General features: G+C 43.1%; 1 protein-coding gene across 2 annotated transcripts in view; it reads left to right on the forward strand.

Moving 5' to 3' along the window:
* Positions 1 to 5,637: 5,637 nt before the first annotated feature.
* The window catches only part of SYBU (syntabulin), a 41,808-nt gene continuing 28,822 nt past the window's right edge, over positions 5,638 to 18,623 (forward strand). The window contains exons 1-2 of one of the 2 annotated variants that reach the window (XM_050891377.1): positions 5,638 to 5,664; positions 5,854 to 6,043. In XM_050891377.1, the coding sequence (XP_050747334.1) occupies positions 5,638 to 5,664; positions 5,854 to 6,043 (217 nt within the window). The remainder of the gene's footprint in view (positions 5,665 to 5,853; positions 6,044 to 18,623) is intronic. The other variant, XM_050891379.1, reaches the window with a different exon arrangement.

Raw genomic sequence — 18,623 nt, forward strand, 5'->3', positions numbered from 1 at the left:
CTATATATTATAATGATATTCATAGTATTCTCATCTTTCTCTCATTTTCCAGTATTTCTTGAAGATGATGAGAGAATTTTTCAGGTAATTCTCTGAAGACCTTTAATGTAAACTATTGCTATGGAAATGGTTAGCTCCAGCTGGTGTTCTTTTTAGCATTTGTGAAATGTTTGAGTGAGATCTGCTGATATCTTATACAATCCATCTGAACAGAAAAAGAAGATCAACAAAGCAAACTAGAGGGTGTTATTCTGCTTGGGGAATTGGAACTCATTTGAACTACGGCCAGTCAGAATGGAGATCATAGAATCATAGAATGGTTGGAAGGGACCTTTAAAGAATATCTAGTCCAACCCCCCCTGCCATAGGCAGTGACATCTTTTACTAGATCAGGTTGCTCAAAGCCCCATCCAACCTGACCTTCAACACTTCCAATGATGGGAACATCCACAACTTCTCAGGGCAACTTGGTCCAGTGTCTCACCACCCTCACAGTAAAGAATTTCTTCCTTATGTCCAATCTAAATCTATCCTCTTTTAGTTTAAAACTGTTGCCCCTTGTCCTGTCACTACAGACCGTTGTAAAAAGTCTCTCTCCATCTTTCTTATAAGCCCCCTTTAAGTATTGAAAGGCCGCAATAAGGTCTCCCCGGAGCCTTCTCTTCTCCAGGCTGAACAATCCCAACTCTCTCAGCTTTTCCTCATAAGAGAGGTGTTCCATCCCTCTGATCATTTTTGTGGCCCTCCTCTGGACCCGCTCCAACAGGTCCATGTCTTTCTTGTGCTGAGGACCCCAGAGCTGGACACAGTACTCCAGGTGGGGTCTCACCAGAGCGGAGTAGAGGGGGAGCATCACCTCCTTTGACCTTGCTGGCCACGTTTCTTTTGATGCAGCCCAGGATACAGTTGGCTTTCTGGGCTGTGAAAGCACATTGCCGGCTCAGGTCCAGTTTTTCATCCACCAGTATTCCAAGTCTTTCTCTGCAGGGCTACTCTCAATCCCTTCATCCCCCAGTCTGTATTGATACTGGGGATTGCCCCGACCCAGATGCAGGACTTTGCACTTGGATTTTAATTCTGTTGCACATCTGGTTTCTAAAGCAGAAAAAACATCCGTTTTCCACTACCAAATAAGAAACATACAAGTAGCATTCATAAGTATTAAATCCATATATATGATATTCAATGAATATTTATTTCATTTTTTTCCTCTATTTTTGCATTTATCTGATTGTATTTTACGCTGATTCTCATCTATAATCTTTATGCAAAAGCATTCTGAGTCTGACATTTTAAATGTACATTTGTAATCTTCTGATTCTCCAAGTTCTAATTTCTTCACCGTTTCTATCTGTCCTATCCCTCCTAATATACTGATACACATGATTGCAAATGAACAATCCTTTATACTTGGCAATGCTTTTCACTGTGCTTGCTTACCTACATATTAATTACTTGGTTAGAAAGTAGATGTTTAAAGAAGATCTCCAAGTCAATTATTTTTAATATTGACAATTTGCAGTGTTTCCTTCATTTTCCCCAGCTTCATGTGCTTTCACAATCTTCCCAACATTTACCCATTTCCAAACTCTGAAAACCTAATTTCAACATCATTCTCATGTTTTGGGTGAGAAAAAAAATGTCAAAGCATCATAGGCCTCAGCTGGCAAAGCACAGATGCTCTCTAGGTCATGGACAGAAGCATTATCAGCTATGTGCCTGCGTTAATGAAATCACGTCGTATCAGGATTACAGGGGACAGCTCTGCCCTCTGCCCCATTCAGCATTTCCTTTGACCTCAGAGGGAGATGTGATTCAAAAATAAAACCTGGCCTATGGTCCTGAAGCAGTATAAGGTATTGTCTGCACTTCGTTGACCTGTGAAAGCCCAGTGCCAAACCTAGAAAAAAAAAATTCAGCCACCTGAAATTGAATTTAGACAGATTTAGGCTCCAAAACTCTCCAATTCAGAATAACTTTGCAAGAAAGCCACCTAACCCTAATGAACATAAGGTCACAAAATGCCTCTTTGGTTTTCATCCCAAATGTCCACAAGTGCTTTCAGTGTTATAAAAACTTGAAAGTATCCTGGTCTGTGCAACGAGCCAGCCCGGTTTTGGATCAGCGTCCTCCAGGCGATAAAGTGATGGCAGAGGCATGCCACTTCCCCACAAAGTCAAATTTTGCAAGTATATGCAACACTACCAAATGATGACAGCATAAAAATAGCAACGGTGCACGAGGTGACTGTTTAGTGAGAATTCACATAAGGCAGGAATCATTGTTCAGCCTTTTAATTATTACACCAAAAAAAAGAAAACAAAAAGTACAGGTTCCCCTCCTTTTGCCACCTGCGGAGAGTACAGCCTCTGACTTCCTGGAAGTCTTGCTTTCTTCCTCTCTGTGAGGGACGGGTCAAAAGTAAAGTGAGTTTGGAGTTCAGCCTTCTTGCTGAAGCTGAACTGTTACACAGAAAAAAAGGAAAATTCATGGGATCAGAAAGGCAGTATACAAGGCTGTACCACGGAGAAGGTCTCAGTTAACACTCGGTCTTTGCTGGCAGCATGAATAAACCTCTTGTGCTAAAGGGTGCAAAGGTACCCTTGTACGTACTGCTTGAGCTCTAAGCAATTCTCTGCTGGGTATGGTACTTTTTTTGCTTGTTCTTCTGAAGTGCCCAATTCTGAACAGAGGTATTTGGATACTTAATTAGGATGCTGACACCTTTACTGGACCGCTCTACTGCTGTTACTCTGACAGCTCATGAGCAAAAACACTACACTGCAAGAAAGCAAACTGGAAAACAGCATTTGCAGATGTCTAGAAACAATGTAACATCAGATGGAACAAATAAACTTACAAAAATTTCACAGAAAGCTTTGCAAAAACATCAGGTGAAGTTTTTCTCTTAGCAGTTCAGATGCGGAAGGAGCAGTGCACTGAGTTCCTTGTGTCTGTGCTAAAGGACACAGCTAACTGCTGGCTAGCAAAATTCTGCCAAATTAGAACCCCATTCCCTCTCCCACTGAGCAGGTTCAGAGGCAGCAGCAGAACAGGAGCAGAGGTGACAGCAAAACGTACTCTATGATCGCTGTAATTCACCCCGTCCTCTCTCCCTTGCAACTTTTTCTGGAAGAGCACTCCAGCTCAGTGAAGATCTTAGTAGCAAAGCCCGGAATAAAAATTGCTTCACGTACCTTGCTCCCCTTTCAGGAAAGCATAAGGTCTAACCCAAGGGCCTGGCTCAGCGCCCAGCTTTCCCTGGCAGCTCCTGGAGTCCAGGCACTTCTGCTGAATCTGCAGCCCTCTGCGGCTTCCTGGAGAGCTGTTATTTTTCAGGAGGGAGTGGAGCAAGAAAAAGCCTAAGAAGATACTGTGTTCTGTAGGTTTTCTGAGGCCCTTATGAATGTATAACATTTTTCCTTTCCACAGCAAATACAGGTTTGGTCAGAGTTACGCACTGGTTATGAAAATTATTTTTATAAGTAATACAGCAATACTGCTGGTTTGTAAAAGACATCAAGAAGAGAATAAGAGCGATATCACATGATCATGTCAAGTATGTGTTCCTCCCAGTACTGATGATTAACTAGTGCACAGTAAAAATATTTTAATAAGCTGAAAATTGACTTAATTCCTCAATATTTATTAGATATACATGGACTGTAAGGGAAAAAATATTTGCTTGAAAGTTAATAATTGTTTTATGATTTATGATAAGGCTATAAATCTCTATACAAAGAGGAGAGGAGATCAAAGGGAATCACGTCCCATTATGAATCCTGAGGCAGCCTGAAGACTTCACTTTTCATATCTTGTTTCTTAGCAAGGCAAAAATTTGAGCTTGAAATGGAAAAAGATAAAGCAGGCTCCAACAATTGAATCATCATCATCAACTCTCGAGCTCAGTTACTATGGCAATGGCAGTGCTGCTGCACAGCTTCTTCTTACTCTTTCTACCGGTACAACAGCTTTGTAAATGTACATGGGAAATTTCCACCGCACATGTGCCATGTGCAGCTCGCAGGAGAAGCCCACAGTCTCAGGTGCCCTGGTCTCTACTGAAGGGAAGAGCAAATTCGTGTGATTAAAATATGCGATTCACAATTTTCTGTTTTCCATGGAAACAGTCTTGGAGCAGTCAGGAAAGGATTCTTCCTGCTCTTTTGTGCCTCAGGAAGGTATAATCCAGTGCTTAGAAGATATCTTATAAGCACACAGAATTCTTAATACAGGAATTTTAAGCATTTTTTTCAGCTGTAACTATCTCACTTCTCTGAATTATAGATGTCTTGACACTGCCAGGGGAGGATGGTATCATCTTTCTGGCAGAGCATAGCTTGGAGCTCTACATAAGTAATGGATCTAATCCTGATGCTGGGTTAATAAATTAGTAATTATAACTCTTTGTAGATGCAACAATCAGTGTGTGTCAGTAGTCACCAGTGTCCTCTTTCCTCTTCGAAGACTAGATGAAAGCATCACCTTTCCTATTACTGATGGTATGTTCTCTGCACTGCACATAAAAGACACATTTGCTTTTAATTATTTTTGAGACAGTATTTAATATTTACACTCTAATAGCAAACAGAAGTTCCCAACAGGAGCTGAGGCCCTTTGTAGGAAGCATACATGCAAAGGAAATCTTTGCCCAAAAATACTATTGCTGAAAGTACAGTTTCTGTACTTTCTCATTAAGTCCTACAAGCAGACATTTATGTGGAACCTCAAATGAGCTTCGTATCGAGAATTTCATCATCCTTTTTGTGGAAAAGAAGTCCTTTTCACCCATTGTGTGGATATGCATACAGCCCAGACCGTGGTCCTGCTAATAAATGCATGTCTTTTAAGTAGACCTGCTCTGGGGAGCAGATGAACAAGGTTAACACATGTGCATTAATCAATAGGAGGGTCAACAACAGTTATTGCAATGAAAGGTAAGAGAGACAATACAATAATTAAATATACTATGCAACGTATTGTCTGAGAATCAAGTAAGTTTTTACGTCTCTACCATAAAAAGCTGTCACTGAATAATAAGGAGCAGAGAACATCTGACGCATTTTGCAATTTATATAGCTACACATCCACCATACTTGTGCTGGTAACATCTGCCCTCTGTTACGTATCTGGTTTGGCGCCTCAGCGTGAAATCTATAAAACTGCACACACAGCCGGCGCTCAGGCTGCCCAGATCCCAGCCCGTTGAACGCTCCTCACAGCCTTTTTTTGCGACCAGGGGCCAGCAGCAGCACAGGCAGGGAGCGGGCAGGGAGCCGCCTCCCCGGGGCAGCCCACTGACAGAGGTGCCGAGGCGATGCGGCTGCCGCCCGGGGATGCCGAGCCGGGCGGGGGGGGGAACGACATATGCACCCCCGTCCCCGCACCTGCTCGGCGCCCTTGGGGCGGGCGGGCGGGCGGGCGGCAGCAGCGGCCCCGGGCGCGGCGGCGGCGGCGGCGGCGGCGGCACCACGTGTCGGGGCGGGGAGCGGCGGCGGCGGCGGGGCCGGGCTCCGTCACCCCCAGCGCCGCAGCAGCAAGCAGCAAGCAGCGAGCAAGCAGCAGCAATCTCGGTTTACCGCATCCCTCTCGCCCATGCCAGGTGCCTGTCCCCGGCTGCGCGGTGACTGAGGAGCGATGGGGCCTCTGCGGGAGAGCGGCAAGGTGAGGAGGCGCGGGGAGGGAAGGGGACGGCAGGGATGGCTGCGGGGACGGAGGAGAGGCAGGGGCAGGCAAACCCCGGCCCCCCCCCCCCCCGCCCCGCGGGGCGGGGGGGGGGGGGGGCCGGGGTTTGCCTGCCTGGACGATGGGCGCATCCGAGGGGTCCCTGACGCCGGGGTTTCCCTTCCCGAGCAGGAGCAGAAGGCGCAGCTGGAGAAGGAGGTGTCCCGTAGCCGCATCCCCCGCCTGGTCCTCCGGCCGCAGCAGAAGGTATCCCCCGCTTCCGAGTCGCCCTTTTCGGAAGAGGAGAGCCGGGAATTCAACCCGCCCAGTTCCTCCGGGGGCTCCGGCAGGACCGTCAGCAGCAACAGCTTCTGCTCAGGTACCGCAGACGGACCCCCACTGCCCCCCCCCCCCCCCCCACCTCAGTCCTCACCCTGGGGGTCACGGTGGGCCCCACCACGCCGATCCCCGAGGCTTCGCTGTCACCCCCCAGACGTAGCATCCGTGTGTCGGGCTCGTATCGAGCCCTGACGAGCATCCCGCTTTGCAGATGAAGGGCAACCGTTGATTTTTCCAGGGAAATCCAGTATCTGTTCTTTTAATATGTGCCTGTAAGCGACACCAGATGTTTCCATTTCAAGTTCTGCTATCCACTGCTAAAAAGTTGGCGGTTTTACTGCGGCAGAATAGTTGCTTTAAAGAGAAAGATTTGCCTTAAAAACTGCAGCGTGGGTTTGAGGCATTCTGAAAATCCCGTAAGCCAAAGAGTCTGTAAAACAGGGGAGTTGATATTAGAGGTATCAGACATGGGTCAAATACTGCAGTTCTTTTTGGTTTTGTGACGATGATCTCCGCGCATGAATCGGAACAAAATACGTAGGTGAAGCTTTCACTGTCTTACTGAATTGAGTTTTGTTTATTTGAGAAGTCAGGCTTTGCCTTACAAGCATGTCGCCAAGTGTGAGTTGGGCATGACGTCTTCTCTATAGAGAGGGCAATGGCTGGGTGATACACCAGAATTAAATTGCTGCTCTCCAGCTGTAGACCACAAAAGTGTCATTTGCTCTTCAAAATTAGTATATCCCTTTATGTCAGGGACGACTTGAAACCAGATTTTTTATGTTAAATATTTGTCCTGTGTAGAGTGTAGCACAATTTAAGTGCCTCAACTAGCAGTGAATGACTCAGATACCTACTAGTGGTGAGTAATCTTTTAATTCAGTGAAACTCTTCACCATGTGTGTCATTATGCATGTGGGTAACAGCATTGAGGGTCACATCATAAACACCTTGGGCTCTATATGTGTGTGGTAATTTTAAAGATTTTTTGGTGACTAAAAATTTGGTTTTAATAGTGTTTTGGAGAGCATAACATTCTCTGTCTAACTAAGAATCTGAATTATAACAAGTATTTTTGTAATAGTTAATATCACAGCAAGTTCCTAAACTTCCTTTTTGTTTATTCATAAAGTATTTCAATTACCAAAAGTTTTCCTGAGAACAGCCAGAAACACTTACATTTATCTTTGTCTTCACTACAGCGGATCAGATTATTATTTTTTTTTAATTCCTTTAACGAAAAGCAGCGTGTTGAACACTGTGTACAAGAACAGTCAGTTTTCCTCGATGAGGAGCAATATCTGTGTTTGAGTCTACCATTTCCTTCTTAGCATGGATAGATTTTGCAATTCAGGCTCAGTGGAATGATCTATTTGGTTATTGTTTAATGAATAATGCAGAGCGTTAAACAAACAACGTAGTATTGTAAGAATGCTGAAGTCTTTTTCCCATGCCTTTTGAATCCCTCCACCTTACCTGCTTGAGTTTGCCTGTTACAAAGAAGTAAAATCTTTTGAAGCTTTCTAGAAGTACATTATTTTTATGATCTCTCCCAAATGGCTGCTTTTTATCCTGATTTTTTTTTTTCCCCTGTGTGTTGACAAGCCTTTCATCCTGGTTACTGACATTCTTTTCTATACCTTTTGGGTTTGTATCGCGTTCTTCAGATCTACTCAACACAGAGCTGCCAAAGTAATACCCTTGCTGTCCCACTGCACTATTTAGGCTGTCTTGAGTCCCAGCAGAGCTTTGTATTTACTCTGGGTGTGTCTGATCTCACGGCTTGACAGTTTTAAGGCGCCTTTCGCAGAGATATTCAGGAGTGCGATGCTGGTCTCTTCACCTGCCTCTTAAGCACAACTGCTCTTATTTTATTTCCTTTATTCATCTTTTATTCTTCCATGAATGCTGTGTTGATTTAGTTTGATTTTTTTCCCCATGCTGAGAGCTTTGTGCTTCTCAAGCTGCCTGCAGCACCCATACAGGTAGGCACTCCCCAGTTTGACTGCTGTGAGTCTTCAAACCTTATGCAGCCAAGGATCAGCCAAGGCACTGTTCTCCATCCCGGTACATGCTTTTGTTGTTGATAGGTTCGATGGATTTTTCACTGTGATGCAGGTATGACAACAGTCAGTGACTTGATTTCTTCATTCTCTTCCTGGTCTTCCACTTACCATCCTTCTTTATCATAGTATGTCTAATTTAGATTGAAATTCCCCAGTGGCAGCAGGTGGCTGCTGGTTCCTCTTTCTGGGGAGGGGATGGCGAAGAGTTGCGTGGAGAGGTGAGTGGAGGGGCCGCAGCCTCTAACCTGCCTCTCCTGGTGCTTTGCTAGGCACGTACCATCTTAACTGAGAAGTGGCATGCGCAGAAAGTGTATTTAAAATTAGCAAGTAATAAATTTGGAATAGGTGAGCAGATGAATAATATGATGAACAGTAGCATGATGGCAGTATGAAAAAGCTCCTGAGCATTTGGATAAATGTCTTTTTTGTAACTTCTTTGGAGCATTAAAGGGCTGTCATGGTTTAACCCCAGCCAGCAACTAAGCACCACGCAGCCGCTTCCCCCTCCCCCCTCCCAGTGGGATGGGAGGAGGAAAAAAAAGTAAAACTCGTGGGTTGAGATAAGAACAGTTTAATAACTAAAGTAAAATAAAATACACTACTAACTAATAATAATAATATAATAATAATAATTGTAATGAAAAGGAATATAACAAAAAAAAAGAAGTAACACCCAAGAAAAGACAAGTGATGCACAATGCAATTGCTCACACCCGCTCACCGATGCCTGAGCAGCAATCCGCCCCTCCCGGCCAACTCCCCCCTGTTTATATACTGGGCAGGACGTTCCATGGTATGGAATACCCCTTTGGCTAGTTCAGGTCAGCTGCCCCGGCTCTGCTCCCTCCCAGCTTCTTGCACACCTGCTTGCTGGCAGAGCATGGGAAACTGAAAAGTCCTTAACTTAAGATAAGCGCTACTTAGCAACAACTAAAACATCAGCGTGTTATCAACATCATTCTCACACTAAATCCAAAACACAGCACTGTACCAGCTACTAAGAAGAAAATTCACTCTGTCCCAGGACAGAGAAACCAGGACAAAACTCCAAAAGGTTCTTGATAAGCAGCAGATAGTGTGAACTGACCCCTGGAATAATTCCTTTCCTCTTTACCCTTCTCTTGACAAGTTGTTCTCTACCTTTCTTCCTTTATTATTGACACCAAGTGGTTATGATCAGTAGATTTCTTTTTCCCCAGTAGAAAAGATTTTTTTTTTCCTCGTCCATTTAAATATGTATTTCCTGCTTGATTCCCTAGAGCTTCTGAGGTTTTCCATTTTCCCTGGGTGCTTACATTGGTCCCAATGCATAAGTGAAGGTTTGGAGTTCTTTCTCTCTAAATGAGAGCAGCAGGGTCTTCCAGGTATTGTTAATGTTGGTTTAGGTAGTGGGAACCTTTGGGAACTGTGGCAGTGCTGTGAGCACAGTGGCAACAGCAAAAAATACCTCTTGGCAACAGACAAGATACACTTTGTTTTAACACTTAGTTTCTTTTGAAGAAATTGTTAGTTTTGGCTAAGTTTTAAATTTGCATGATCAGCTCCCTCTTTGTCTTGTGTGACTGGATCAGAGACTCAGTTGATTGTGTTGGTCAATTATTTGCAATTGACTTTATGTCAGTTTTGCTTTGTAAGTCCATATGAAACACGGTGAGACTGTTAATCTTATCTGTGATATTCCTGACAAAATGTGTTTTTAATATTCTTTGTTTCTGCCAAGTGAACATGGATGCCCTCTGGATGTTGTGTAAGCAAGCTGAGCCTTTGTATCAGTATTCACCGTGCGCAATCCTTCCTTAAAATCTTAGCGCATCTGGGGTCCTGTTTGTCATTTGATACGGGAGCACTTCGCTTCCTTCAGCCGCTGCCCTCCTTCGGCTTGGATGTCGGCCACAGAACTCGTATGATGTCAAACGATGAAAAAACACTCTCCCAGCAGCTTCGTCTGGCTCGGCCGCTACCGAGCATTTGCCCGTGTCATGCGGGTTTTCCTCCTAAGTTGCGCTTGGCTCTGAAGCGGCTGCAGACGCTTACCTTGTCAGTCGGGCGGAGAGCGCCATTTTAAACATCGCGAACAAATCATCCGCTCACGGGTGCATGGCTGAGTGCCTGCTGCAAGAAAGAGCGAGGCTGCCTGTGGTAGTTCTAGTTGCAGTGTTTGCCTTGTAAGAAATAAGAACCTTAGGGCGAGGCGTTATCCTTGGTTTTTGTGTGCATGTGCTTTTGATACCAAGCCAGTTGCATATTGGATCAGAGACAGCCTGGATGAGCTAAACTCAGTAACAGTCTGTTTAGCTTTTCATTTTAAAAGGAAGTTAGTTTGGGATATACTTTTTTTCTATTTTCTGCCTCTGAATAGCTCAGCTTTTAAATTTCTTCTTATGAAGAAGAGTTGTTACATGCTACCTTTATAACGATGCCCAAGCTTCAGCCTTTCTTCAGAAGCCAGCTGCCTGAATTTCTGCAGGTAATGCAGCGGCGCTTTGTTAACTGAGATGCAGCTTTGCAGGAAGCACTTGTGCATTTAATAATCGGTGTCAGCAAAAGACTTTATGAGCCAGAGGAGCTGTTTTATGCCCATAGCAAACAGTTCCTCTTTTCTTGGGCTTACCTGCAAATCACCTCTTTAACTAGTCTGCATAGTACTATGGGCTATTAAAAACCAGTAGTGTCGTATATGAATGATTGTGACTTACTCTACCAAAGTTTTCAAAAATAGGAGTTGAAGCTTCTTTTTTGCTTTTCCTTTCAAATTTCAAGATCTGGGTTCAACGCTTATTTCATAACTTGTTCTTTTCTGGTGTAAAGATCTCGTTCTTTACATGCGTGGCACAATAAATAGGCTCAGGTACCATGGCTGCACTGTAAGCCCTGGGGTGGAGGTGCTGCAACAGGAATCTCGTTGTTACCATTCCCTGCTCACTTGCTCCTGTGCACGGTCCCCTTGAACTCAGAGGTTATTTGCCAATTGGCCCAGCTGTTGGTGGATGCTGGGGCTGAGTTTGCAGTGCACATGTCAAAAAAAGCATGTAGGCTTTAGGCAGGCTTATTAAAGTCCATGTGAATGTGCGACCCATATTGCTAGTCACAGACAAGAAGAAAAGGGTTGTACAGGTGTTACTGGACGGAAAGCTGTACATTCTCACAGTCCGGTAAATAATTTCTTTGCTAGAGCATTGATGTAGGTTGTATTGTAAACCAGCTAGCTTTGGAGGCTACACTATTAGAGTGTGTGTGCCTAAATATGTATCTCTGAAAAGAAAAAGATAGAGGAAAACAAACTTGCAGTATTTTAACAAACCAACAGATTAAGGCCAGAGACTTAGTACAAATTACCGAAAATAATTACCCCTATTATTTGTGTGTGTGTATATATGTATGTATGTATATATGTATGTATTATTATGGAAACAGCGAGCTCTCCCATTCTTCTTGTTTCTTGTTATAAGAAGAAATGTTTTGTTTAAATAGTTCCTTACTGGATTATTTGTTGTTTTTTAAGTCTGAGTTACTAAATCAAAGAGATATGCTTAGAAGTGCTCAAGTATGTGATACTGAAAGGTAGCTTCTCTTTCCTGCAGTCCTTTATGCTATGCTTTTCCACAGTCCTTTTGCCATTTTTTCAAACTTCTGAAGTGGAGGTCTTCTCCAGCGCATTTGTTTACAGCACTCTGTAAGGCAGTTCAGTAATCACTGTGATATTAATTTACAAAAATGTTGAAACAAAATCTGCTTTCAAAAATGCACGTATGGCCGTTGCATAAGGGCGACACTGGGGACATGCTTCCTTTTCTCACTGCTGCTTCCCTGGAGAATTTCCTGCTGGGCCAGCTTATGTGCAATAATTTATTATTGCTTCATATTGTTAACCACCAGTTCTGTTTCTGCAGCGCAGAGGTCTGTTCCAAACATGGAAATGAGAAAAGTGGCTAGGTACTAAAGAGCAAAGCCTGCCCATTCCTCAGTTTTTGGCCTTTGCCTGCTTCCCTTTCAGCTTGACTATTTATTCCCCCTTACTACGTAACGATCCTTTTGTTCCTGTGCCACACAACAACATCTGGAAGCCAAAATATTTGACCTTTTGAATGTTTGTTGTCACCTCTTTACGTATCTGTCAGCGCGGTGAACCTTTAAAGCCTAACCCAGAACCTCCTGAGGTCAGTAGAAGAGTTCCCGTTCTCTCTGGCACATTTTGGATGGTGTCCTGAGAACAGTCAGTACCTCATCCTTTCTACTACCCTGTTTGTCGCAGCTTGCTGTGTGCTACGGACTGAATTCTAAGCTATATCGTGTATTTTCTTTGCCACTAACGTGTAATCTAATACTTTTGTTTTTAAGTGCTTTTCATGCAATTTTCTATTGAGTTGAATGTTGCCATGCATATTGAAGAACATCACAACTTGTAGCAGAAATGAACCTTTAATCAGAAGTCTTTGATTTCTTTTGTATTAAAAGAGACTCTTGATATTTTAAAAGAAATTGTATATGACATGTTTTAACCCTATTTTTATAGGGTTAATAGACGTCCTTGAAATTTTGGAACAGTGTTTTGACGTATATATATCACCAAATACAGTGAGTGAGTTCTCTGGTGATGCTCAGTGCCAGTCTGGGTTTGGTGGCAATTAAAAGAAAAAAAAAGCATAAAACAACAATGGATAGAATAATTGTGGTTTCCAAGCATCATTAGAAGGTAAACAGTGCAACCTTATGAGGTGATGTTGAAGCTGTGAGGGTCACAGTCATATGCTGTGAGCCATGGAGGCAGAGCTATATGAGAACAAAGGAGTATAACATGTTGTACCATTCGAGGAACAGGTACAAATTTCTGTGTGGTCTACTGAAGATTTTTATTTCCAAAAATAGGACCTTCAAAATTGGATAGCGTATTTATAATTTCTTCTTTTGCTGCGTAATGGAACTAAACACATAAAAACACACACACAGAAGCCTATCTATATATACACATATATTTCACATAATGTTAATATTAAATGGGTAATATTTCTTACACTGGATGTAGTCAAGGCTCTCCCACCAGAGGTAGCAGCAGTGGTTCCACTTCTAGCTATTGTCCTCAGAAAAGGTTAGTGAGGTCTACTAAAGCGCTTAAAAAACCCTACCAAACAGCCAAGACTCTTCTTTGTCTCTTTTTCAGACACTTTCCTGTCCTCACCTTTGGTTAAAACTTTTTTTTTTTAATTTTCAAATAGATTTTCAGTCCTTTATCTTCTTAAACCCCTTGTCCAAATGTTATCTGTGATGTGATATCAAAACTCTAGGAGCTGTGCTATTCCTGACCACAGCGCTCTCCTAGTAACAGTACTATTTTTATTGATATTTTTACTAGTAAGCCTTTATGCTTTTGTTCTGTAATACTAATACCATTAGCGGTGCTATAAATGTAATGACAAAGCCAGTAAGCCACAATTATACAGTCCTTTTTTAGATGGTTTCCCAGAACTCACATCAGTCCTGCTTGTTAGTGAAATGTTCACATAGAAGTAAGATTAGTAGATTTGCTGCCAAAGTCAATTAAAATTTGCTGCTTCAGTGTAACTTAGCTATTGTACAGTCAGATGTCAAGAGCGGGTACCTTTAAGGACATGTTCGTGGGAGATACTGCATCATAAAAGATGCCCAAGCTGTAGGAGCAGGTCAGTCCAGCTTCTTTCACCTTCCTCTCCCCTCTTCTACATAATCTGAGCCTGTCACCATGCTGTGAGTGAGCAGAGAGGACCTCTTACCAAATTCAGTGAGCAGCTTCCATGCTAGCTTTTCAGTAGTGACCCTTAGTGGTCAGCCTGTGGGTGTGATGGAAGCAAGGTCAAAGGGGCTGGTGAGGAACAGGTGTAAAAGTTGCCTGTATATTAATGATAGGAACCTCAGCAACAGTCAAAAGGAGCTGAAGATGTTTAGTCTTGATTTTACTTACTTCACTACTGGGTTAGATTTTATGACTAGAACATTAAAATCAATAGTTCCATCTTGAAAGATGGACTGGGAAAAACAGGGTGGTTCCCAGCTGTGGAATATCTAAAAATGTAAAGGAAAAGTATGATCCTAAGCATGTAGGTTGTATGGGACCTCTAGAGATCATTTCATCCAGCCTCCTTTTTGAAGCAGGACTGTTTCCAGCACTACATCACATCAGCCATGGCTTTGTCCGAGTCTAGAAAACCTTCAAGGACAAGAGTTTGCACCGCCTCTCTAGGTGACCTCAGGGAGTGGTGGAGCTGCTAGCCTGCCTTTGTTCACAGGCAAAATGGAGCGTAGTTAATTCAAGTTCTGTCTGCAGCGACATAGAGATTAAATGTGGAATTAATTTGCTTAGCAGGATTTCGTATAAGTAGGCCTTCTCTCTTTTCCTGACAGGGCTATAGTTTTGGTTGCTCTTCTGCTCTGCTTTAGTGTGCTTGACTTCTGGTAAGACACTTGCCTTACAAGCACATGATATTCTGATTAATTTTATTAAATACCAACCCCAATAGATCTTAAAAATAGCTGTAAAATGAGTTTAGAATTGATCAAAAGGACCAAAACTAGTAGCATTTTTAGGACTCTACTTTTAGTGAAGTTATTAAATATTTTTTTCAACAGTCTGTGTGATTTTGCAGGTTTGCAGGTGACAAATTGTTAGTAGCAAATGACTAGTCTTACAGAGTATGTAAAATCACCTATTGGAATGGCTGCAGTAAAAATGAAATGTTTTAGTACAAATAGCAGCTGAGGAGGATATTCACACTTCTTACCTTAAGCTGTGCTCCCTAAATCGTTGCTGGGCAGGTGAGGGTGTCTCCAGAGGGCCATTCAGTATTGTGATGAGGTACGAGTTAGACTCCTACCTGTTGGGAGCCTGATGGTGTGGATGTGAATAGGCTCCACCTCTGTCTTTTTATGTGTACTACTCATTTTATACTATTATGTTTCATCCTGCTGCTTTTGCTGTGTTGCCCAGTTGTTCCAGAATGACATTGTGAATCTCCTACTAGCAATGTTTTCTGACTGGGCGGTGAGCCTTACACCTCACTGGTTCAGCTGCCCAAGTCAGAACAGTGATTGTGCTAGTCAGTGGAGAGAGGTGGGATCCTCCAGACAGTGACTCAGAGCAGTGGGATGACTTAGCCTGAATTAGGCTGTCGTTCTGACTCACCCTCCAGAGGAGCCTCTTTCTCTCCATTTAATACAGAAAGAGCCTTACAGGTGGAAGCTAGGTGATATATTCCCTTTGGTGTCTGTCAGCAACTTTCATTAATGCATAAAACACCTCTGTGCTACAAAACCAGTCATGAAAAGAAGACCAAAGCAACAAGTAGGGGATCAAAACATGTGGAGCAAACAAGCAGATTGGGAGATTATCCTGAAAAATTCTGAAATACCCTCGGTGGTACCCTCACCATCAATAGCCAGCTCGCAGTGCACCATCCTGGCAGAGCTGTGGCTACCCAGACTAACAGATCCTGGGATGAACGGAAAGGGAACCATCAGGTAAAATCAGGAAACTGTTTTTGCCTTGGTACACTGAACTTTTAAATGTTCATTAGAGGCCCATGTTTAATTCTGGAATCCACATTTCTTGGTGGAAATGCAGAGTATGTACAGCCTAAACGTTGGTCAAGGGAACCTTAAGATGAAAGTGGGACAGTGGAATAGGGATCAGGTAGAGGGTGGACAGTTCAGACTCAAAAGTGCATAGCTAGATCTGGTGGCTAGGAGTGAAAGTAGAAGTAAGTCAGTGGTTCCTCAGGGAGAGCATCATTAATTATTTGGATGCATTATATAAGGAGGTTGTATATTCAGTATTTCTTGAAGCCTTTAGGAAAAGGCAGTATTTTTCTAAAGAAGGTTCTAAGGCATATTCCAGTGAAACTTCTGAAGTCTCTGTGCCCAGAAAATCAGAGAAAATCATCACTTCACAATGTATGGCCTTAAAGTCTACGAGAACAAAATTTTTATCAGTTGTTAGAGTATTATTATCTTTAACACTGCTGTTTATACTTGTACTATTTGAAAGTTAGTCAGTGCATGCAAATGTCAGAGTGCTCTGAGCAACTTCCCTGATTGTTTGTTTGAGGAGACACTATCCTGTGCTTGGGAAACTTGGCAAGCGTGTCTGATCTGGGAGAGGTGTTGGACGTAGAGTTTCAGTGATGAAATCCAGCTGATGTTCAAAGAGAAAGTCTACTCCCAGAATGCTCTTAGGAGGCCTCTGTGAAAAAAGACACCATGAATATTACTAAGAAAGCAATGAAAGTCGTGTGTTATAAATTTATGTGTTTTTCCCTCTTGTGCAAGTAAATAATGCAGGCAAGATCAGAAGTATGGACTTGCACAGCAGTTTTTGCCAGCTTTCTCTCTTCTATCTTCCTGATACTCGCGTGCCTGAGAAGGTAAATTAACTCTGTCCTAGCCGAAACCAGGACACAGGTCTATCTGTATTCCTGAGAAGTCTGGACCTGAAATCCTTACTGGGGCAAAACTCTTGCCAAGTTACAGGACTGAATCCTTAGCTGACCTTGCTGGAAACTACATTCATATCACGTCTTCAGCAGAAGGTAAATCCCATCAGGGGCTCGTCTGCTCCTGTTACCCCCTTGCCAAGTTTGGAGACAGATTCCTTACCTTGGCCCATTTCTGGGCAGGTGGAGGACCTCACCTCCTCCTGTCAGAGTCGTCAGCGGGGTTTTGGAAGAGGCTACAGGTCTGTGGGAAGTACTGAACCCACACTGGCACGGTTGCATCCTTCCTCTTGCAGTTGAGGAGCAGAGGTGTTCGCCGCGGCAGTGAGCGGGGCGGGTGGTCAGGCTGGCTGCGGGACAGAGGGGGCATCAGCTTGGTGCGCAGTCAGGGTCCACAGGGAAGTCTGCTGCTCTTCTGTGGGGATATCACCTACAACATTAAATACAATTAAATAGCCTGTTAAGGCTTCGTTAGCAGGGAAGAACGAAGATAAGTGCAGGCAGTTTGGCTTGCACGGAGCAGCTGGATAGCATCTCAGTGTTCACCAGGACTTTTCCTTGTGCCAGAGCAGTGAGTTGCAGGTTGGCTGGGAGGTGGATCCCCCAGCGTACAGCAGAGCTCTGCTTGCCTTTGCAGCTGTTCCCCTCTGTGATAGTAAACATTTTGATTCTTCAAAAGGCACCGCAAAAAGCTGACACAGAAAAATGTTTCTCTGCAGCTTGCCCTAGATTTGGAAACTTTATAATTTTGTTCACATTTCTGGCTAATACTAGGTAGAAGAAGTAGAATTATACATTATATAAAAAATAACAAACGATCAGAGGAGAGGGAGTACAATAAATCATTTATTTACTTCAGCTGGAGTGGGAATGCTCACCTGGTTATTGGTGTGTCTAAAGGTCACAAGAGTATGAGTAGAGAAGAGCTATTGTTCTTTGTGCCAGGTTCATTTGTTCTTTTAATAAATGCCCCGTTGCAATGAAAGCTGAAGACCTTAAGGGTAAAACGAGAATATGTAGATATGACATAATCTGATCATACAGTGTCACCAGTGTGATATCAGAGGCAATGATGGGGGGAGTGGTAATTAAAGTATTTATTTTTATATGCTATTTTTGTATGCTTTCTTTAGCTACTCTATTTCCTTATTGCAGTCAGTTTTACATACTTGTTTTTTTAATGCCCTAATTCTTAACCCTGTAGTTTAGTTCTTTCATTGTTTAAAGGTTTTATCAGCTTCTGAGGTTCTTCCAGGTAGCATCCCTATAGATTTCTTCACTGAGAGGATGGTCGGTCATTGGAACAGGCTCCCCAGGGAAGTGGTCACGGCACCAAGCCTCTCAGAGTTCAAGGAGCGTCTGGATGATGCCCTTAGTCATATGGTTTAGTTTTAGGTAGTCCTGCAAGGAGCAGGAGTAGGACTCGATGCTCCTTATGGGTCCCTTCCAACTTGAGATATTCTGTGATAGCTTTGGGAGTTACTTATACACAAAATCTCCCATACAAAACACATCTGTGAGGTGTGCCGAACCTGTCCAGCTATTGCAGTGATTTTATTGGTGGAGAGATGAAGGAAGTAGTTTCTTGTCTTTTTTTTTTAAACACAAAGTTTTGAAAATAATGACACATAGAGAAACATCTAAGTGGAAAGGTCATAAGAAAAAATAAACTGCATGAACCTGCACTTTTTTCTGAATAGATTTGATTGTAAATGTTTGTGTGCTTCTAAAGAGAAGACACTTTGGACATAGCTAAAGGAGCTGCTTAAATACAATTCAGAAGCTCGCTCAGCCGTGCTGATCTACTGCCCTGTAGGTAGCGTTCATTCAGCCTGCAGAAGAGACTCTGAACCCTTGGGGGAAGGAAATGGGCACTGACCTGGGATTGCCGCCTTCTCCCTTCTCTATGTTGAGTTATACTGTGATGTTGGTGGGAATGGAAAGGATAAAAAGTAAACTAAAGTCATGTGGGCAACAATCCTGCTTTAGTCAGGGTGAATGTGGGGATGGGCTGAAAACCTTATTAGCGGTCTTTTTCTAGGAACTAATTCTGAGTTGCAGAAGGCAGCAGCAAGATGGCAAAAGGAGATGCTTG

The sequence above is a fragment of the Gymnogyps californianus genome, chromosome 2 (assembly GCF_018139145.2).
Source record: "Gymnogyps californianus isolate 813 chromosome 2, ASM1813914v2, whole genome shotgun sequence".
Lineage (NCBI taxonomy): Eukaryota > Metazoa > Chordata > Aves > Accipitriformes > Cathartidae > Gymnogyps > Gymnogyps californianus.